This window comes from Colletotrichum phormii (assembly GCF_030913505.1).
Source record: "Colletotrichum phormii strain CBS 102054 chromosome Unknown BDP81scaffold_2, whole genome shotgun sequence".
NCBI classification, from domain to species: Eukaryota; Fungi; Ascomycota; class Sordariomycetes; order Glomerellales; family Glomerellaceae; genus Colletotrichum; species Colletotrichum phormii.
The window spans coordinates 3045764-3066893 of NW_026851444.1; the positions used below are offsets into that span (position 1 = coordinate 3045764).

Consider the following 21130-nt stretch of genomic DNA (forward strand, 5'->3'; position numbering starts at 1 on the left):
GTGGCCATTACGTAAATTGAGTGTGCAAGACAAAAAGTCAATAACAGCTGCATCTTGCCAGCTCCTGGATTCATACCCTAGGAGATATACACACTTGGTGGCGGGCCAACGTAAGTCTCTTGCACGCCGCCAAGGTCAACCACGAGCTTTTCCAATATCAAGTTCGAATGCTTAAGACGAATCCTCACGTTATGCTCCCCAGCACTGAAGCCATTCTCGCCCAGACCATGCCTTCGCAACCAAGAACAATCCTGTACGGCATAGAACCATTCTTCGGGGAGGTCGCTGGTCTTGGGCGACAGTCGATGGGTCTGGACAGGTCCATCGTCAACCTGCAAGTCGTAAGACATCGGATCTGCCGGGTCCAGGTCGAGCGTCATGTTGAAGTACAATAACAGAGACGGGCTCGCTGTCTGCGAGAAGGCGTAAAACTTGTACGTGAGCTCCGCGCTCTCCGCTCCCGGGGCAAGGGAAATCCCTCCCTCTGGGGTCCTGCCGCAGTCCGGCAGTGCTTTGAGATCTTGTGGAGGACGATGCGCCGCAGGGATGGAGATGTACCCGTCGCTTTCGACAAAGCCTTCTCTGAACAATTTGGGAATGCGTCTGCCAGTGATAGGTAGATGTAACTGCTCAAAGTCGCCCTCTCTGGATCTGATATCGATCAAAATCTGCTGGTCGAAGTCATCTGGCACCTGATCCCAATCGACTGTGACATCAATCCGCGCATCATCTCCATCAGGATCAAGCGTGCCAGACGACATCGAGAGCTTGACCCAGTCATATGGAACCGCAGCTCTCCAATGCGTCACCTGAGGTCCCCGACTGTAGATATCAAACCACCTCTTAAACGGTCCATAGCGACTCATCAGCCTCAAAGTTACCCCGGGAACCAAGTCCCGCCGGCTAGGGTGTGTTCGATCAGACTCCTCATTCGTCCTGCCTGGACGAACGCCCTCATGGCCTTCAACAGCGATTCCCATTTGCCCCATAACTGGATTCGAACGCTGCCGACGCTGGACGTAGCACAGGCCGCCTATCATGTCGCGGTACGGCGCGTGCCACGTCTCTTCGTAGCCGTAGTGTGTCTGGCTCATGATCTGGTCCCACTTACCGTCCAACAGAACGTGGAACTCCTCCGAGAGGGCGTAGTCTGCATCAAAGAGGTCGAGAACCTCGCGGGCGAGCTTGTTGGCGACGTTGCGGCGCTGGCGGGCGTAGAGTCTGTTCCGGCCTAGGGTCACTTGGAGTTTAGTAAAGATTGTCGAGGCCTTGACTGGGTGAAGGACGGTTTCGAAGATGGCTGCCTTTTGAGCCTCTGGGGTCTGGTTGTAGATCTCCTCGGCTGATCGAAGGAGTGACTCCCAGCGGTGTACGACGTCTTCTGCCTCGTTGTAGTGGATCAAGGAAAAAGTCGTCGGTTCAATGTGTTCGTGTCTTCGTAGTGCCGAGAGTCGATCGTATCTTTGCCACAACGATGCGATCTGGTCGGATTGGTCCTTCCCAAAATTTGTCTCTGCCATTGTCTGATAGAAGTTTGCGAAGTCGTCGGCGCCGATAGAGTTGATGTCCCAGGCCAACGTCATTGCAAAAGTGAGCGGTACTTCCATCGGCTTGATGTCACCAACGTTGAAGACCCAGATTTGCTTCGCGTTACGTTTGTGTGCTTCTTGTAGCTGATGCCAGGTTTTCCCCTGTTTCCTTCTGTCAACTATATGAATCTTTGCAATCATGGGTTGCGACAAACCAGAGAGTTACTGTTGATCCACTTGTAGCTTCGTGGAACTCCCACATACTCGAAGTGGTAGTATATCTATTCTTCTGTCAGCAAGTCACGATGCGGAAGAAATAACATAAGAGAGGGGTTTCCGTACCCCTGCACCCCCTTTTCTATCCCTTTCTGCTCCAGATGGCAGGCGCCTGATACTGCCAAAGTTGTCATCGGCGAACAGAAGAGTCACATCATCAGGCACATCAAGACTACCCTCCTCGTACTGCTCTTGCACCTCCTTATACAGGGCCAAGAGCTCTGTTGCCCAAGTTAGTTGCCCGCGCTTCTCTCTATTTGGGGACATGTTACCACATACGAGGAACAGCATCTTCTCTCCCATGAACCTGTTTGATAAGAGCCCGCTGCGTCTTGATAACATCCCTTACAACAGCAGCCGGATCATCCGTCTTCATCCTCCGGTCATACTCGCCGCGCATGCCAAGGGTGAAGTACGACTCGCGGCCCTTTGCCCTCTTGACGCCCTCATCAAAGAAGCCGGTGATCTTCTCCTTGTTGGTGAGCCAGTTCCAGCTGCCGTCCGGGTTATCTGCGAACCACTCGTTGGACATTCTCTGCATGGGCTCGTGGTGGGACGTGGAGACGGCGATGCCGTAGTCTTCGGCGAGCTTGGGGTTCAGGGGGTCGTCTGTGAAGAATGAGGCGCCCGGGTTGGGGTAGCCTGGCCACATTGCCGGCCAGAGGAAGTTGGCCTGGTGGAAAAGTTCAGCATTCGGAGTTTTGTCAGGTTTCTGTCACGAAGTACCTTGAGCCTCAGTAGCAGTTCAAAGACCTTCTTGTAGAATTCAGAGTTGTAGCCCCCGAAGTTGGCCCTCACCCAGCCCGTGAGGGCAGGAGCTTCATCGTTGATGAAGATGCCGCGGAAGCGAATGCTCGGTTCACCATGACAAGTCGGCTGTAGTATTGTGTAGATAGCTTCATGATGTTTGGGAGGAACATCAGCCCAGTAATACCAACTACATGTCCTTGATGTTAGCAGATGGACGGACCATGAACGGGAAAGGAATCTTACGGAGAGACTCCGATTTGCTCAGAGAGAGTGTAGGCGCCGAATATCGCCCCTCGCTTGTCGCTCCCGGCAATGACGAGGGCTTTCTGCAAGCCCGGCAAGGGTTCTTCGATTACACAAGTGCTGAAGGACTCCCATTTCCCTCGAATCTCGTCAAAGTTGAGCTTCCCTTCTTGATCCAGCCGCTGGAGAATAGAACTTGACTCGATTGATCCGATGATAATGGCAGCGGCAGATCCTAAGGCGGCATCGACTTGGGTCCCTTGAACGACCTGAACTGTGCTCTGTTCCGACTGGGTGACCCGACCAAAGTCCTGCGCGAGGTTCTGCGCTGCGATGTGAATGCCGATCGGATCCGACTCGTCCACCAAGATGGTTGCGCCGACCAAGTCCAAGGCCTCGGCGTCTTTGGGTGACGAAAACGTCACAATAGCTTTTTCAAACATTTTGCTGTATCATGAAAGCCTTTATTTGCGAGTTGTGCGGAAATTTTTGTTTGAGATGACGTTAAATTCGAGTCTTCTCGAGCTTCTCCTCTCCAAGTACCCACACACCGGGTGATTGCCGGCCGAGGTCGGCTCCCTCAACAACAGGCTGCCAAGTGATCATCCAGAATTCCGCCAGAAAAAGTGTATTTCCACCTCACTACCGCCTTGGCATCGTAGGACGGTAGTCAAGATAAAGTCTCTACTTCCAACCTGCTTTCATAACTCATCCCCTAGACTATCTACACGATCCGTCGGAGTATCTACCATATTCTGCATCTGCATAGCTGTCCTACACCCAAGTGGACATATTGCGCACCAGACAACATTCAAGCAACAAAAGAATTTGGGTAGAGTCATCTTCCCCCTCCCAAAAGACAACAACACCTTCTCCGCACAACAGGTCATATCTGGTTAGCCACGCCATCTTGACCCTTGGCCCGGTGTCCGGCCCGGACTCATTCCCCCGCACGCCACCCCGGTCCTTACCCCCGCCTCCGCAAATCCTTAATGGAGCCCTTTCTCCAGGTTATTATGGAATGATCATCGGCAAACTACGGTCTGGGATAGCCGAGGGCGACCAAACACGCAATGAGCCAAACAAAAATAAGAAAAATGTAACGATTATCGCGGTGAACAACCCCTTAAGCGGCATAGCGGCCCAAGAGGTTTTCGGAGCTATGGCTGGATGAGTCGTGCGCATATGCCCAAGGTCGCGTGGTCTCTGTACCTACATGCCCAAAGTACGTACGGGATGTGGATGGGCACCCCGGCCGTACCAAGACTATGGATTTGCCGGCTGGTGTTGATCCAAGCTTGGGAAGCTCAAGATGGTCTGACCACCCCCAGATAAAAAGGGCGCACTCTTTCATCCTTCTTCTCTCCTTGACAGTCTCTTGGCTGTCGGACGCGCCAAGCAAAGCTTCTCTAGCCTACTCCTGTGCGACGCAGAGCCTCGAACTTCAGAAACGCAGTATTTTCAAGGGCTGCTTGTTCACGATGGGCAAAGCTGACATCGTCGAGGCGCCCGTTGTGGTCGAGGACGTGGCCGACGGCAAGCAGCGGACAAACTACGACAAGGTCGACAATGAGGTTGCCAAGTACGCCGGCGAGGCAATTGTCGAAATCGATGCAGCGACCAACAAGAGGTTGAAGAGGATGATTGACAAGCGGGTGTTGAGCGTCATGGTCTTTACCTACTTTATGCAATCGCTGGACAAGGGAACAATGTCGTTTGCGTCCATCATGGGCATCATTCCTGATACAGGCCTCGTAGGCCAGCAGGTAAATCACCGTAGTCGCTTGACTCCAAAACTCATGCTAATTGAGCAGTACTCTTGGTTGACGACCATCATTTATCTCGTCATTCTTTGCGTCGAGTACCCGGTAAGACTCACTTCCTCCCATCTCCCATTGAAGACACACATGCGCTAAACAACATGCGACGACAGGAAAACTACATTATCCAGAAGATCCCGATTGCGAAATGGCTCTCGTTCAACATCATCATGTGGGGAGTGACGCTCAGCCTCCACGCCGCATGCCAAAACTTTGTCGGTCTGGTCATCGTCCGTGGCTTCCTGGGTGGTTTCGAGGCGGTCTGCCAACCGACTTTCGTCCTGCTCACGTCCATGTGGTACAAGCGTGAGGAACAGGCCTCAACCGCCATCTACTGGTGAGTAGACAGCAACTGTTATCAAAAGAAACCAAGTTCCAGGTGTACATGAATGCTGATTCTCCATACTACGCGCAGGTACATGATGAACGGCCTCCAGCAAATCATCGGCGGTCTTCTAGCTTTTAGCTTCTCCTTCATCCCCGGCTCGTCGCCCATACGATCCTGGCAGGCCCTGTTCATGACCTACGGCATCATCACCGTCTTCTGGGGCGCCTTTGTCATGTGGTGGATGCCCGACTCGCCGATGAAGGCGCACTGCTTCAGCGAGAAGGACAAGAAGCTCATGGTGGAGCGCGTGCGGTCCAACCGTACCGGGTTGCAGAATCGCAAGTGGCGCAAGGAGCAGGTCTTTGCTGCATTCAAGGATCCCCAAGGTGAGAGAGTTCTCATCTCGTGTCGCAGGGGATGGTAAACTGACAGAGTCCCCAAAGTGTATGGATTTGCTCTCATTCAGCTCTTGACTACCCTTCCGTCTGGTGGTCTCGGCGCGTTCGCAAACATCATCATCAAGGTCACCATCCGCCATGAGCAAGCTCCTGGCTGAGAATATTGGAAGCTGACACTGCACAGTCCTTTGGTTTCTCCACCTGGGAAACCCAGCTCCTCCAAAGTGTAACAGGCATCCTCCAAATCATTACCATGCTCACAGCCTCCTGGATCGACAGACGCTTCAAGCAAACCATCCTCGCCATGATGGCCGCCGTCGTCCCCACCATCGCCGGCACCATCGTCCTCCTCACCGTCCCCTTCGAACACGGCAAGAAAGTAGGCCTGCTCCTCGCCTACTACATCATGATCTCCTTCTGGGCGTGCAGCGGCCTCGCGCTGTCGCTCGTCACGCGCAACGTGGCCGGGCAGACTAAGAAGGGCGTGGTGATTACGAGCAACTTCATCTTTTGGGCCGTGGGCAACTCGATTGGCCCGCAGGTGTTCCGCGCCAAGGATGCGCCGCGGTATTTTTTGGCGTTGGCTATTATTCTGGGGTGCTTTGTGTTATTGGAGGTTGTGCTTTTTGCGCTGCGGACGTATTATGTGTGGCAGAATAAGTTGAGGGATGGGAAGATTGCACGGGGTGAGGCTGTTGCTGATGCGACGCATTCTCATGCTTTTGAGGATATGACGGACAAGGCAAGTTTACGTTTTGGTGGTCTCTCTCGTGTTCTTCTTGCTAATATTGTCACAGGAGGATGTCAACTTTAGATACAACTACTAAGTGTCTGATTCAGACATGTAGGTTTAGTTGTCCTTCTAATAATCGCGGTGGATTCTGGGTCGTATAAACATGAGATGTTGCATGAGCTAGTAGGAGGATACCGATTCACTCTAGACTTAACCTACGAGTTGTTTACTATCGAAGCTCAAATCCTTTGAGATATTGGATGCTTTAGGCAGAGATCAGAATCATCGAATATTCTTGGCCACGCCACAACCTGGCAAAAGCTTGTGAGAGTGTCACAATCAATGAACCAACACAAAGTACACAAAGACTTGTGAAAGAAAAAGGAATGATTGTACACTGTTGTGGACATGTACCAGCAGGGATCCTCGCAACGTTGCAATCTTTCCCCTCACCTTATCGACCAGGACCCCAGTCTAGCTTCATTATCCCAGGTTTTCTCAGCAAGCCCCCTCCCCCAGATTCCCACAATACTCCCATCCCTAAACCCCACGCCATCCACTTCATTGGATCCAAACCGTGCCAACCTAGGATGCTCAAAGCCAAAAAAAACCGTTGTTGGAAGCGGGGCAATTACGAGTCCCCTTTCCTATGAGGAAGCAGCGCCAGCAAAGAGCCCGATTCGGGTTCAACGCCACAACGGTGCGCACCCGAGGAGGTCGCTTCTTTTCCCCAAGCACTCCGACTATGAGATATCCCGCCGGCAGACCGCAAATCTCCGGTCAAGATTGCCGGTTGTTTTCCTCTATGCCAAGTTATTCCCCGCGTGGGGGCTTCTCTCGGCACCGAAATCCCCAGCCAGTCGGGGAAGGGGACCGGGGGGTAAAAAGTCAAGGAAACGAGGAGAATCGGCCGGTCGTCGGCCGATGATGCGGAGAAGCTGCCGAGAGACAGAATTCCTTATTCTTTGTAAGAAAGCTGTGTGTCCCATGTTGTGGTTAGTTTGTTTCCTCCACGACAGACGCTGGCTCCTACGCTTTTACACTTGGACGTGAGAGCCTAGAATATTCGACAAGTGTACATGTACTGAATCAACTCAGAGGCCAGCACAGAGACATCCTCCACGATGTGCGGTCTAGATGGACATGTCGGGAACAGCTCGTCCTCCTACCCGCTGCGGGCACCAGTTCCCGTCGGGAAGAGAGCCAACAAGCTCTACAGAGACCGCACGGCGAACTTCTACTCACCGGGACAATGGGAGAAGGTCAATCTGCTCTCGTACGTTTCCTCTCTCAACAACCTATCTCATTCCAGCGGCGACCACTGACCACACCATCCACAGCATGATGCACCTCGCGGTCCGCTCCGACCCCTCAGTCATCTCCCTCACAGTATGGCACAGCCCGCACCTCACCCGCCCAACCTTTCCCGACGCAACGGCCTCAACAAACACCTACACCCCCTCCAAAATCGGCGACGCCTTTGGGCCATCCTGGTCAACCCACTGGTTCAGAGTCCGCGTCACGATCCCAGAGTCCATGCGACAGATGAACCACCTCGAGCTCCACTGGGACTGTAGCAACGAAGCAACAGTCTGGACCGAAACCGGGGAACCCTTACAGGGCCTCACGGGCCGCGGCGAACGCGTCGAGTGGATTCTGCCCGAGGCGTTCAAAAATGGGGACGAGCATGTTTTTTATCTGGAGATGGCGTGTAATGGGATGTTGACGAACGCGGCGGGCGAGCCGATTTTCAAGAATAACGCCAACGGGGACGCGATTCAGCCTCCTGATCCGAATAAGACCTTCACCTTGACCAAGGCCGAGATTGTAGGCGTGGATTTACAGGCTAGGGCGTTGCACTCCGATATCACCGTGATCCACCAGGCGGCGGAGGAGTTCCCCGAGGACTCGTGGGAGCAGCACGAGGCTCTGAATATCGCGACGCGGATCATTAATGCTTTCCGGGTCGGTGATCGGGCTTCGATTGTGACGGCCCGAAAGATTGCAGAGGGGTATTTGGGGCCGGATGTCAACTCGGCGAAAGTGTTCGATGTTGGTTCAGGTGAAAAGGGGGCGAGTGTGTATGCGATTGGGCATTGTCATATTGATACGTGCTGGCTATGGCCTTGGGAGGAGACGAAGCGCAAGGTGGCGAGGTCGTGGTTGAATCAGTGCGATTTGATGGATCGGTATCCAGAGTTGAATTTTACTTGTTCGCAGGCTCAACAAGTTCGTATCTTTGTCACTGTTCCCTCCCGCCCTCATTCTTCACTCTTCCTTCTTCCTCTCACCTCCCGCAATCTTCAAGACAGTCACTAACTCTGTCCCCCAAGTTCAAATGGCTCAAACTACTCTACCCGCACGCCTGGACCCGCGTCCAATCCAAAGTCGCCTCCGGCCAATTCCACCCCATCGGCGGTTGCTGGGTCGAGCACGACACCAACATCCCCAGCGGCGAGTCCCTGATCCGGCAGTTCCTCTTCGGGCAGCGGTTTTTCGAGAGTAACTTTGGCCGGCGCTCGACGACGTGTTGGCTGCCGGATACGTTTGGCCAGTCGAGCCAGATGCCGCAGCTGTGTCGGCAGGCGGGGATGAATCGGTTCCTGACGCAGAAGATTTGTTTTAATAATATGAATGAGTTTCCTCATACTACATTTAACTGGTATGTTGCCATGCTTTGGGGTTTAGTATGGAGGCGAGGTTAGTGGGAGAAGAGTGTTTTGATGCTGATGTTTGTCTTTTAGGGTCGCTCTTGATGGGAGCCAGGTTATTTGTCACATGCCACCTGCAAAGACGTACTGCGCCAACGCGACGTTTGGGGATGTGAAGCGTAGTATGACGCAGCATAAGTCTCTGGACCAAGACCACACCTCTCTCCTGGTGGTAAGTTACCATCCTCCGTAGAAAAGTCCTTCTCACAACAAGTCTCTCAAATTTTCTAACCTAAGCAATTCCACAGTTTGGCAAAGGCGACGGCGGAGGCGGCCCAACCCGTCCCCAACTAGAATCCCTCCGCCGCCTCCGTGGCCTCGCCGACACGACAGGTCTCCTCCCTCGCGTCCACTCCGGCGGCACCCCGGACGACTTCTTCGACCGTCTCGAGAAGAAGGCACATACCTTCCCCACATGGCACGGCGAGTTGTACTTTGAGCTGCACAGGGGTGTATACACCACGCAGGCGCAGACAAAGCTGAATAACAGACGGGCCGAGATTGTACTCCGTGATGTGGAGCTGTTGGCAACGATTGCGTCGGTGGAGGATCGGGGGTATAGGTACCCTAAAAAGAAGATTGATGAGATGTGGGAGGGGGTGCTGCTTTGTCAGTTTCATGATTGTCTTCCTGGGACTGCTATTGGGATGTGTTATGATGATTCTGAGAAGGTGAGTTGGGTATTCTTGAGTTGTAGGCGGATGATTGGCTTACGAGTGGGTTCTTTGCGTCTAGGTCTATGCGAATGTCTTCAGCATCGGAAACACGCTTTTGAAAAGCATCTACAGCGTTCTCAAGATCAACGATAACATCGAAAACCCCACTGGAACAGAGAAGCTAGTAGCTCTCAACACCCTAGGATGGCCTCGAAAGGAAGTCATCACCACCACCAACGGCAAAGACCTCATCGCCCAGGGAACCGGAACCATCATCACCACCCGCGAAATAACCCCATCCGAAACAACCAAACCCCTCGTCACAGTCAAAGAAGTCTCCCAGGGCATCTTCGTCCTCGAAAACAGCCACTTCACAGTCACCGTCGAAAACGGCACCATCACCTCCCTCCTCGACCGCCGCGCCGCCAACCGCGAGGTTCTGGCGCTGGGCGGCAGGGCGAATCACTTTGTCATCTTTGACGATAAGCCGATTTACTGGCAGGCGTGGGACGTGGAGGTCTTTCACCTCGAGACGCGGGAGGAGGTGCGCGGCGGGGGGACGGCTGTGCTGGAGGAGTCGGCGTTGCGGGTGAGTGTTGTTACGGAGACGAGGATTAGCGAGGTTAGTTCTGTGAGGAGCGTTGTTAGTCTTGCTGCGGTGGTTGAGGGGGATGAGGGCGGTGCGGGCGGTGCGGGCGTGGGCGTGGAGTGCACTGCTGAAGTCGACTGGCATGAGACGATGAAGTTTCTCAAGGTTGAGTTCCCGGTTGATGTAAGGCATCACGAGGCGTCGTATGATACGCAGTTTGGGGTTATTCGGCGACCGACGCACTACAACACATCGTAAGTCACCACCCCCTTTCAGAGCCACAATGTACTACTGAGATGTGGTAACCAACACGGGGGAATGTAGCTGGGACATGGCCAAGTTCGAGGTATGCTGCCACAAGTACGCAGACCTCTCGGAGTACGGGTACGGCGTGTCGATCCTCAACGACAGCAAATACGGCTTCGCGACGGTCGGCAACACGATGCGGCTGTCCCTCCTGCGATCGTCCAAGGCGCCAGATGATGAGGCGGACATGGGGAAGCACACGATCCGGTGGGCGATTTTGCCTCATCGGGGTCCGTTGGGGCCGGAGACTGTGAGGGCGGCGTATGAGTTTAATAACCCGCTCAAGGTCGTCTCTGCGGTCGGGGATTCTCCGTTGTGGAATGTGGGAGATGGGGACGGTGCTGCTGGAAGCTTCCCGGTTGGGTTGACGGGGGACGAGAATTTGGTGCTGGATACAATTAAGCGCGGTGAGGATGATGTGGACGTTGGGGATGGTGAGTTGCCTGTTCGTCCTGGGCGGAGCGTGATTGTGCGTGTGTATGAGAGTTTGGGAGGACGTGGACGGGGGAGGGTGGTGACGAGGTGGGAGGTGAAGAGGGTGTACAAGACGAATTTGCTCGAGGACGACGAGGACGACGAGGACGAGGTTCGTGTTGAGGACGGCGGGTTCGAAGTTGACCTTGGGCCGTTTCAATTGCAGACGTATCGGCTTGAGTTGGCAGATTAGATGAGCCTTTGATGCGGTGATGATATTCTTTGGGAGAATAGACTTGGTTTCCTGTGATCTGGGGGCATTCCTTAACCTAAACACATTCAGCAGGACATTTGTCGTCCTCATGGCCTCTGCATGGAGGTCTCCAAGGCGAACAGCCTTTCGTTGAATGACCAAGGCAAGGTCAGTGAGGGACATCAATAGTGATGCATATCTTTTCGATCAAGATTTGTCCAGCGTTGGTGACACAATCGCAGCCCCAATTACAGCTGGCCGGTACGTCCCCTGACCCGACTGACTGCATAGCAGCGGCGCGGAGTAAGAAAGAAACCCCACCTACCTTATCCGTAATGGAAGGCCCAAAGAAGCTTATGCCAAGAAGGTGCAAGGGGAGCAAACATTCAACACCTACTTGCATGTTTGCTGGGTACACCGTACGGCGCAGTGTGCAGATGGAGTTGAAACAAGGCGTGGGAGGCGTCGCTGCCGTGTTTGCTTGTCACACGGCTTGTCACACGGCTTGTGTCGGGTGTGTGCATGGTGCACCCGGGCCCGGCCCGGACCCGAAGCCGTGGACGCGGGTTATCGTCCGAGGGGCCATGCCGTGTCACGTCCACATCCCCCCTCCCCGGGATTGACAGCAGGACGCGGTAGGTGCTTGAAGAATTCGGTCGAGGGTTGTTTGTGAATTGAGGGGCCTTTAATTTTGGATGCGATTTTAGGATTGTGGCAAAGGACACTCGTTATCGTCGCATTGCACTATTGGAAATGTAGTCGTTGACAACTTGAACTGACCAGCCGTAACGAACAGCATGACCCCCAGCACCCACCAGCAGGTAATCGTTAGGTGTCCAGCGGTGGAACAGGGTGCCCGGGGGTTGGATGTGATTGGTGCTACGCCGCATGCGTGGGCTCATTCTTGCATCTTCTTTCCATGGCAGCGGGCGGGTTGGCTCTCTCAGGGGGCAGAGGCCCTCCACTGGGTACTGAGGTGCGAGAATACGGCGAGATTGTAGGTACTCGGTACCCTGCCCTGGTTCCAACAGAGTTCCAGTAGCAACCAACAGGTGGGGGGGTTTCCTTCGTTTAGTCAGCGGGGAGTTCTTCAGGTCGCTGTTTTTTCCCCAGTTTGGCCGCGACAAAAGAAAAAAAAAGAGAGAGAGTGAAAGTGAGAGTGTGAGAGAGAGTGAGAGAGTGAGAGTGAGAGTGAGAGTGAGAGTGAGAGTGAGAGTGAGAGTGAGAGTGAGAGTGAGAGTGAGAGTGAGAGTGAGAGTGAGAGTGAGAGTGAGAGTGAGAGTGAGAGTGAGAGTGAGAGTGAGAGTGAGAGTGAGAGTGAGAGATAGAGAGAGAGAGAGAGAGAGAGTGTGTGTGTGTGTGTGTGTGAGAGAGTGAGAGTGAGAGATAGAGAGAGAGAGAGAGAGAGCCTGCGCAGAGTCCAGAGGAGTCCACCCAACAGACCGATGGGGGGAGATCCTGAAGGCTGATGAAAGGGAGAGTGGAGGGGAAGAGGGGAGATTCCCGGCCGTTTGGAGAGACTGGACGGATTTAGAGAGAACTCCGGGAACCGCGTGATTAAAAAAGCCAAAGCTTCCCCGACGACATTCCTCACCAATCCAATCATCAACCTTGAGCAAATTCATCGTCAGCTCATTATAGCATCGTCGGTGAAGTCGGTGCATCTGCTCGCTTTTCTCTTCCGACTTCCGAATTCTACCCTACTGCACTCCCTCAGTCTTTGCTCGCGGCCAACAGCTCACGGGAGGGCCCGTACAATGTCCGGCCAGGTGTTTGCGAATGAAGCGACCGCCGCCTCGCCCGCACATGCGTCGGAGGAGCCTCGCAGCAACGACACGACCACAATATGCATCGACCCGCAGAGCAGCACCAGTGACCCCGTCCGCATTGACCCTCTTCTGCCTGCCGAGGACGTCGGGGTGGTCGTCGACGACGTTACGGAGAATGCAGAGTCCTCTGACTATGCAGCATCCTTCGTGGACGACCTTGACATGTTTCCAGGCGACGACGACGACGACGACGAGGTGCCACCCGGCCCCGCACCCCTTCTCGCGCTCATTCTTGACACAGAGACGGAGACGGAGACGGAGACTGCGCCGGGTGACATGCAAAACTTTGACGACGCCGACGTGGCTGTCTACGCCGCGGCTGACCGGCTTTCCCTCGACACGGCTGAGGACGAGGCCACGGGTGCCCAGACGACGAATGATGCTGACAGCCTAATGACGGGTACTGAAAATCAATCCATCATCACACTTGACGCTCCCGTATGTACCAAATCTTGTCCCTCGCTACATGCCGGTCTACCTCCAGACACACATACACCCTAACTCACAATCATTAACGCCTTCCAGTCGTCCCCGCGTGATGAACGAGTTCCGTCGACGAGAACTATCATGACGGAGGATCTCCGGCTCGCTTTTCAGAAGCGTTTTGGCCGCACATACCCATCAAGAGGTAAGCACATGATCAAAAGAGTGTCTGTCCATGAGAATGCCCCCAATACTGACTCCAGTCTACCAGACTACATCCTGCCCAACGATTGGGTAAGTCCCTCACCTTTAACCTGCATGTGATGTGTCTGCCTCTACGTAGTGCCTTTGGCTTACCACGGCTCTCTTTTCGGGGGGCCTGTGAACAGGATGAGTGTATCCGTCTAGGTATGTACACGTAGACTCGCTCCCATGGCGTTGCCGTCCCTCCAAAGAGGTGCCTTTTCTAATAATCGCGCCTCCTCTACAGCTATCCAACATCATCTCTGGCTTTACACGTACAACAAACGCCTTGCCAATTCTCCTAAAAGGGAGCGTGCGGCGCGCGTGCTCGACTGTGGAACTGGCACAGGTCACTGGGCCTCGGATTTCGGTGAGGACCCCCCCTCTCTGTCTCTCTCTCTCGCTTCAACCCGTGATGGAGTCTTTACGCCTCGACTAACCAGTTTGCAGCTGACGATCACCCGGAAGCTATTGTAAGGCCTACCTAACCCACACTACACCACCACCGCCGCCACCACGACCTTCCTCTTGCACAAGTGGCTCGGGTGAGCTTGTTTGACTGCTTGCTAACAATGAGACTAAGGTCATTGGCGTGGACCTAAGCCCTATACAGCTGAATGCGTGAGTCTACACACCTATGTACCTTGCATAATCTTCTGGCGTGGGGGCTCTAGCTCCAGAATGAATGCCTGGCTAAACGTCGTTGTCTCCAGTGTGCCCCCCAATCTCTTTTACGAAATCTACGACCTGGAGCAGCCTTGGCCGTGGAGGGAACCCTTCGACTTCATCTTCTTCCGCCACATGAACACCGCCTTTGCCGACTGGGTTGAAATCTTTGAAAAGGCTCTCGGGTAAGGACTGGACTCTCTCACCAGCTCATTCACACATATCCCTTCATGACGATGGGCTGACACTGACTGACACACAAATACAGCCACCTCGAGCCCGGCGGCTACATTGAACTCCAAGACAACTCCTTCCCCATCATGTGCGACGACGACACCATGCCCCCCAACAGCGCCATCGCGCGGTGGTCGACCCTCCTTATGGAGGCCACGGAGCTCATGGGCCGCCCCTGCAACGCCCCCTCGAGCTTCAAGCAGCTGCTCGACCTGGCCGGCTTTGAGGCTATCATCGAGGAGAAGACGATCTGGCCCATTGGGCCCTGGAACGCCGGCAACAACCACCCCCGCGACAGGGAGATTGGCGTCTGGTGTCGCGAGAACTGCCTCGAGGCGCTCGAAGCGTCGACGATGCATCTCTTTACGCAGTTTTTGCACTGGTCCGAGGAGGACACGCGCGACTTTTGCGACGAGGTCGAGAGGGAGATTTGCGGGGGTGGTGTTCATGCTTATTTTACCGTGTAAGTGGCAGCTTGTGGCCCTCTGTGCAGTGCTCGCGCGAAACTTGGACTGACGGTTATTGCAGATACTGTGTATATGGGAGGAAACCCTACGCCTGAGACTGGATGGGGAGAGAAGGGCTGGGAGAGGAAGAGGAGGAGGAGGAGGATGTGCAATTTTGTTTTGAATTAGATCTAGTCATGATACCCTTGGGATACGGATTACTGTAGGCTCTTTTGTCTTTTGCGCGGCGCTGGGGGGGGGGATAGGAGGTAAAATCTGGTACTAGGAGAGATCAACGGGGACTCAGCAAACTCCACAGCCGCGCCGCAAGCTACCTTATATGCGGGCCAGGGGAACGGGACGTTCACCCCTCCGTCCCTTGTCTTTGTGACCCAGGTACCTACATACAGATACCTACTTTACATGAGCCCGTAAAGAAGCTCCAACGAAAGAAAGATGACCACCTAATATCACCTCCCCCATTCGATAGGATCCGATGCCGATGGAATCCATAGCGCTAAACGGGACGCTAAATCATCTTTGCACGCTTTGCTGGATGGGATACTGGTCCCCACCACCACCCAGTCGAATCCCGCTGCGGCCAGGAGAAGCGTGGCACATCGGTTCCCCGCCAGCGAACAGCGTGCGACTGCGCGCGACGGCCCAATCATGGCCGGGGATGTCAGTTTTTTGCCTGCAGAAGAGCAGAATCCGCACACACGCAGATGAGCGGAGCCCGCCCTGCTCCCCCCGTTGACGATTGAGAGGAGAGGTAGGATTTTGTGTTGGTCCTGTTGGCGCGTAATAAGGTACTAGGGGGCTGCTAAGGGTGCCAAAAGTGAGCCGAGATAGTCGCATAGTGGGATTCAAGCAGGGGGGGTGGTGGGAAGATGGAGAGAGGGATGCGATGGGGCGATGGGATAAGGACAAGGTAGAGACGGGGGGGGGGGGGGGGGGGGGGGGGGGGGGGGGGGATTTAAACAACGCTGGATCGCTTCCTTTCTCCCCCCCCCCCCCCCCCCCCCCCCTTCCCTCGATTCCTTTCTTTAGTGTGCTTTTATTCCGTACCATTTCTCTAAATACGGACTGAAATCGTTACCCTTTTTCGGTTGTCCATTTTCTTCAACGCCCTTGGTTCCATCGTTCCCACCCCCGCGCGCGAGAGATCAACGTTTAGTAGGATGGCTGACGCAGATCAAGCTCCCGCTGCTCAGCAGCACGCCAAGCCCAAGCTGCCCGACGAGATCATCGTGAGTTTTTCGTTGTTGTCTTCTTTTCCCTTCTCCCTTCCTACCGTACCGCCGACGATCAATAGCTCCTGGTTGGCGAATTATCCCAACAAATCATCGGGTTTTTTCTTTCAAAATAAAAACGGGTTTACATTCACAAAGTGGAAAAGAAACCTGACAAACCACCTCGTTCCCTTCTTGACAGGAACCACAAGACCCCGAATCAGATGCATCTTCGACCAGCGGCACAGTAAGTTTCCCATCCCCACTTGGAATGAATCTGTGCCACAAACTCGCACGCAGCCCCCCTGGTGTGTGTGTTTTCTTATCCTTTAGTTTCGCTGACTGACAAATACTTTGCTCTTCCTCTTGGTGTAGTCCGTCCACACTGATACAGACACTCTGAGAACGAGTATCCGTGACTACCGTAGAGAAAACGGCCGCACGTATCACAGTCTCAGCGATGGAAGTGAGTCTTTCTTTTTTTTTTCCCTCCCTCTCAGAATTTTATCCATGATTCAGTTTTCCTTTTTTGATATTTTTCAATCAAATCTCAGCTGACAAACATGATGTAGCATACATCCTACCAAACGATGCCGTGAGTTCTCTCTTGAAATAGAATTGATTGGCTCGCTCCCCTTTTGCGTTTTGGGGAAAATCTGACTTTCTTTTTACTTTTTCCATCTTTAGAGGGAACAAGACCGTTTGGGTGAGTCATTCCTTTCATCATAGCCTGATCTAGGTTCTCTCGCCAGTCGTGCAACTTGTAGCTAAATGTGTTTTCTGTCGATGAAGACTTCCAGCATCACTTTTGGACGCTGACGTGGGATGGGAAACTCTGCATGTGTCCCAAGAATGAGGGAGCCAACCGTGTCTTGGACGTTGGAACCGGAACGGGTATCTGGGCTGAGGAATATGGTTAGTTCTCCCCCCTTCTTTTCCGTTGCTTCTCGAGGCGGCCACAACCCTCTCTCCATTCCCAGAACAAGATTTCAACTAACAATGTTTGACAGCGGATAAACACACAGAAGCAGTGGTAACACCATCGCCCCTCCCATCCCCCCTCGCTGATTTGATGACGAGTAATGGCCTGGTAATAACATCCAATGTCAACCCAAATAGGTCGTTGGCGTCGACTTGAGTCCCATTCAGCCTGAATTGTGAGTAATCCCTGGTGGCAAGCAAAGCTTCTCCTGTCCTTGCTGGGCGTGTGGTCTTGTCGGGGGCAACAGGGTTAGCTGATGCATCCCTGTCTTTGTCTAGTGCTCCGCCGAATTGCAAGTTTGAAGTCGACGATGTGGAGAAGGAGTGGACGTGGCAAGAGCCGTTTGACTTTATCTTTGCGAGGCACATGAACGCCTGCTTCGAAAGTTGGGAGCGGTTTCTCCGTCGTGCTTACGAGTACGTAAACTCCTCCCCCCCCCTTCATCTCCTTCGATTTTTCACATTATGGCTGTACAAACCCCCTCAGACACCAGCGGTTTTCTCTTCTTCTTCTTCTTCTTCTAACAACCAACCCCCCTCTCAGCGCCCTAGAACCAGGCGGCTTCATCGAGCTCCAAGACAACGCCTTCCCCATCCTCTGCCAAGACGGTACCCTCAAGCCCGACGACCCGATGGCGCGCTGGTCGACCCTCATGATGGAGGGCACCGAGCTCATCGGCCGCCCCATCACCGTCCCCGCGCGCTTCCGCTCCCTGCTCAGCGAGGCCGGCTTCGTCGACGTGGTGGAGCACAAGCGCGTGTGGCCGACGAGCCCCTGGCCCCTGAACCCGGAGCTGCGGGAGCTCGGCGTCTGGGGCCAGGCGTGTAGCCTCGAAGGGATCGAGCCGGGTGCCATGGCGCTGTTTACGCGCGTGCTGGGGTGGACGAGGGAGGAGGTTGTTGTATTTATGGCGGGTGTGAGGAATGATTTTAAGAATGCTGGTATTCATGGGTTTTGGAATGTGTGAGTTTTTTCTCTTCTTCTGTTTTCTTTTTTGTGGTGGGGGGTCCTCCTTTTCTACCCTGCTTACCGCTGGATGTTTGTGTCTGTGGAAGATGAGAGCTAATCTTTTATCTTAGGTACTCCGTGTACGGAATGAAGCCTTATGATAAACCCGGCCAGGAGTAAAGTAGCTATCTAGACTCTCAGGAACCGGTGAACTCAGACAAGTTCTTCTTGGGTGGTTCGATGTAAAAGTCAGCCAGTCTCGTGATGGAGACTTTCACAGCCTAATATTTGTACACACACACACACACACCCACACACGCATGTGATGAATTACTTAGACTGTATATTTAATAAAGTACATTGAACAAAAATCTCAAAGACAACAATAACAAACACGATGGCTGTGAATCTCCTTCTCCAAAGTCAGCGGTTCCTCCCCATAACCTCCCTTTTGCCCTTAACTGAAAGCCATAAACCCATGGAATTCCACTATAATCGAACCCCCGAGGGCCCAACCTCCCGCCAAATCAAATCGCTCGCGAAAGACATCAGAGACCAATGCTGCGAACCAAGCATTTATCTTCCTCGTCGGATACCCACACGGAGGAGACCCAAAGATAGAAACGCGCTAACATTGAAGCCATCACTCTTTCTTGGCTTTTGTCACCAATCTCGTTCCTGCAGGTTTTCTGACTTGCCTCCAAGTCTTCATTTTTATAAGAAAAAGACACGAGCCATGCAGAGGAAGCTAAGCAATACGAACATGTCAGTTTCGTCGCGGGAACTTTGAGAGCCTCTTTGAGTCGTCGACTGTCGAGGCGACAGAAGCAAGCGTGTAATGGATACGAACTGTGTGGACGCCACTTTGTTTCAGCAAGCAAGGCCTCGGTAAGTCAAACCCCCCACTTCCTGGCACCCCCCTGTTTCTGGCACCACAAAAACGATGGGATCACAACCCGACCTCCTCATTACTATTAACTATTGATCCTCAACCACACCCACTACAATACAGCTGCCAGCCTCACTAGGGCATTCAGAGTCGCTGGATTCAGCCGTGATAACCTCCTTTTCACCCGCTTCGATTTGAGCCCGATGGATATCCCTGATGTTCGCGAACTTCGTGTTGGGATCGATTTGAACAGTCTTCCTCTTCCTCACTGCAGCGTTGGTAACTTGAGCCCTCAGGTGAGCTAGTTGCTGCTGGGCAGCTGCCAGTTGCCAGGCCTGCTCTGTGAAGCCTTTTTTCACCTTCCTGAATAGCAGCCGTTGAGTGCTGGTATCATTGTCGAGTTGGGTGTATAAGTGCAGTTGACCGCTGAGCTCTGCCAGCTTCCTGGGTGTCGACCAGACCACTGCAGAGGAGGCAGAATCCCATGGCTCAACAGGGGTAGTTTGTTGACCATTATGGCATCGCTTTCTGCCCTGACTAGTTGGTTTGGGTGTGGTGGGCTTAGCAGGAGGCTCAGGTAGTACCATAGGGTTCATCAGGGGCTTAACCATCGCCACAGGGTGTAGACCAGTCCACTTCCAACCACTTCTGATGTTCGAGACTGATAGACCAGCAAGTCGAGCCTTCTGGTAACAGTCCAGGAAGTTCCTTTTACCTATAGTGGTAGAGTCGTTCCATTGAGACAAGTAACCGAGCTCCTTCCGATAGGCTGACTTAACAGGGCTGAAGACAGACTGGTCAAGAGGCTGGAGGACATGAGAGGAGTGTGGTGGTAAGAACAGTAAATGGATATTGTTAATATAGCAATTCCACATGAAGTCTGTCGTCGTATGACTCCCATGCCCATCCACAATCAGCAGTCGAGCCTCCCCCTCAGCCTCAGGCATAGTCTGTGGGATGAACACCTTCTCTAACCATTCAATGGCAGTTAAGTCTGTAGTCCAGCCATTATCTGTTGCTGTGAACTCCCACCCATCGTATGGAACGAGATGTAATGGAAACCACTGCTGTTGGACTGTCTTCCCCTTGAAAATGATAAGAGGACGAAGTGCCCTACCCAAGGCTGAGATACACTCAATGATAGAGACCCATGCCCTCGACCCAGGTTGTTTCTTGCGAACAGACGTCGTCTCAGCCATACCCAGCACTAACCCATTAGCTCCCTGACCCTCGAGGATGCCAGTCTCATCCATATTATATCTGTTGGCTGGTTTGATGTCCTTGATCTCAGGGATAGCGAGGAACTTAAACCAGTTCCTAATGACCTCAGTAGATGCCCCACTAACGCGTCTAGAATCGATAGAACGACTTCTCTGAACCTTAATGATAGGGTTCCTTCTCACAAAGGCATAGATCCAGCCTTTTCCCAGTGGTTTGGTATCCCCAGCAGCAGCCAGAACTCGCTCTGCGAATTCCTTCACCTGTTGGTGCGTTGGTGCGAGGCCCAGCGAAGCCTGAATGCGAACCCATTGTGCCAGCTTACTCTCCTGGTCAGGAGACAGCCTCTGCCAGTCAGCAAAAGCCACTTTCCTAGTCTGACCACCTTGGAGACGTAGTTGGAGGGTTGATCGTGGTATCCCATACTCCAATGAGGCTCTCTTTTGACTCTTGCCGTTTGAGATGTCCTCGAGAGCCTGACGAAGCTGATCTTCGGTACATTGAGGCATTAGATATAGAAGAAGGTATGTGCAAAAGATGAGCCCATTTGGACGCGAATTGAAAATGTTGTGATAAAAGGAGGTTGGGGGTGGGCATTGGGTTGTGGTGGATTTTCGCGTTTTTGTGGGTGCCAGAAACAGGGGGGTGCCAGGAAGTGGGGGGTTTGACTTATTCATTGTCCGTGAGTCGAACGTCAAGTCAAGCAAAGTCGATTGTCCTATTCAATGGAAGCGTTTGCTTAATTGAGTATCTTGCCATCTCATGCGACCCCCATTCCCTATGCCTGCGACTGCGGTGCTTGAGAGTTGGTCTTCGTCGGTGGAGGTTGTTGTTGATTGTGCTGGGGATGAGTCTGGGGTTGCTGTTGCTGATGCTGATGCCAGTGACAGGGCTGTTGTAGTGGCTGATGGTGTTTGTTGGTTCACGGGGTCGTATACGACAAATAGTGGTAGCAATTATCACTCGTCTGTTGGTGATCCTATTGCTTGTTCTTCTTGTTGTTGTTCTATCTTA

The 21130-nt window shown here is 53.3% G+C and overlaps 5 protein-coding genes across 5 annotated transcripts; 4 read left to right on the forward strand and 1 right to left on the reverse strand.

The window, feature by feature from the left end:
• Positions 1 to 77: 77 nt before the first annotated feature.
• BDP81DRAFT_389967 (uncharacterized protein) lies at positions 78 to 3241 on the reverse strand (the record flags this gene model as incomplete). The annotated part of the gene is made up of 6 exons (XM_060587341.1): positions 78 to 1691; positions 1745 to 1810; positions 1872 to 2026; positions 2085 to 2478; positions 2532 to 2742; positions 2799 to 3241. 6 exons carry the CDS (start codon positions 3239 to 3241, stop codon positions 78 to 80), a joined length of 2883 nt encoding a protein of 960 aa, XP_060451007.1.
• A 577-nt stretch (positions 3242 to 3818) lies between these two features.
• BDP81DRAFT_416933 (major facilitator superfamily transporter) lies at positions 3819 to 6513 on the forward strand. The gene is made up of 7 exons (XM_060589581.1): positions 3819 to 4564; positions 4613 to 4666; positions 4732 to 4955; positions 5034 to 5332; positions 5390 to 5469; positions 5529 to 6086; positions 6142 to 6513. Exons 1-7 carry the CDS (start codon positions 4067 to 4069, stop codon positions 6169 to 6171), a joined length of 1743 nt encoding a protein of 580 aa, XP_060451008.1. The 5' UTR covers positions 3819 to 4066; the 3' UTR covers positions 6172 to 6513.
• Positions 6514 to 6923: 410 nt separating this feature from the next.
• On the forward strand, positions 6924 to 11165 carry BDP81DRAFT_478295 (glycosyl hydrolase family 38 domain-containing protein). The gene is made up of 7 exons (XM_060594846.1): positions 6924 to 7353; positions 7418 to 8306; positions 8411 to 8739; positions 8822 to 8960; positions 9037 to 9459; positions 9524 to 10287; positions 10358 to 11165. The coding sequence occupies exons 1-7, from the start codon at positions 7202 to 7204 to the stop codon at positions 11004 to 11006; spliced, it is 3345 nt and encodes a 1114-aa protein (XP_060451009.1). The 5' UTR covers positions 6924 to 7201; the 3' UTR covers positions 11007 to 11165.
• A 1430-nt stretch (positions 11166 to 12595) lies between these two features.
• Positions 12596 to 15125, forward strand: BDP81DRAFT_91813 (S-adenosyl-L-methionine-dependent methyltransferase). The gene is made up of 9 exons (XM_060596492.1): positions 12596 to 13273; positions 13361 to 13463; positions 13530 to 13552; positions 13648 to 13666; positions 13749 to 13871; positions 13952 to 13974; positions 14085 to 14122; positions 14215 to 14352; positions 14436 to 15125. The coding sequence occupies exons 1-9, from the start codon at positions 12764 to 12766 to the stop codon at positions 14866 to 14868; spliced, it is 1410 nt and encodes a 469-aa protein (XP_060451010.1). The 5' UTR covers positions 12596 to 12763; the 3' UTR covers positions 14869 to 15125.
• Positions 15126 to 15876: 751 nt separating this feature from the next.
• On the forward strand, positions 15877 to 18406 carry BDP81DRAFT_416971 (methyltransferase domain-containing protein). Its single transcript, XM_060589582.1, has 11 exons — positions 15877 to 16097; positions 16282 to 16326; positions 16455 to 16545; positions 16652 to 16674; positions 16767 to 16785; positions 16872 to 16994; positions 17090 to 17112; positions 17199 to 17236; positions 17340 to 17477; positions 17605 to 18024; positions 18141 to 18406. The coding sequence occupies exons 1-11, from the start codon at positions 16029 to 16031 to the stop codon at positions 18187 to 18189; spliced, it is 1038 nt and encodes a 345-aa protein (XP_060451011.1). The 5' UTR covers positions 15877 to 16028; the 3' UTR covers positions 18190 to 18406.
• The last annotated feature ends 2724 nt before the right edge of the window (positions 18407 to 21130 follow it).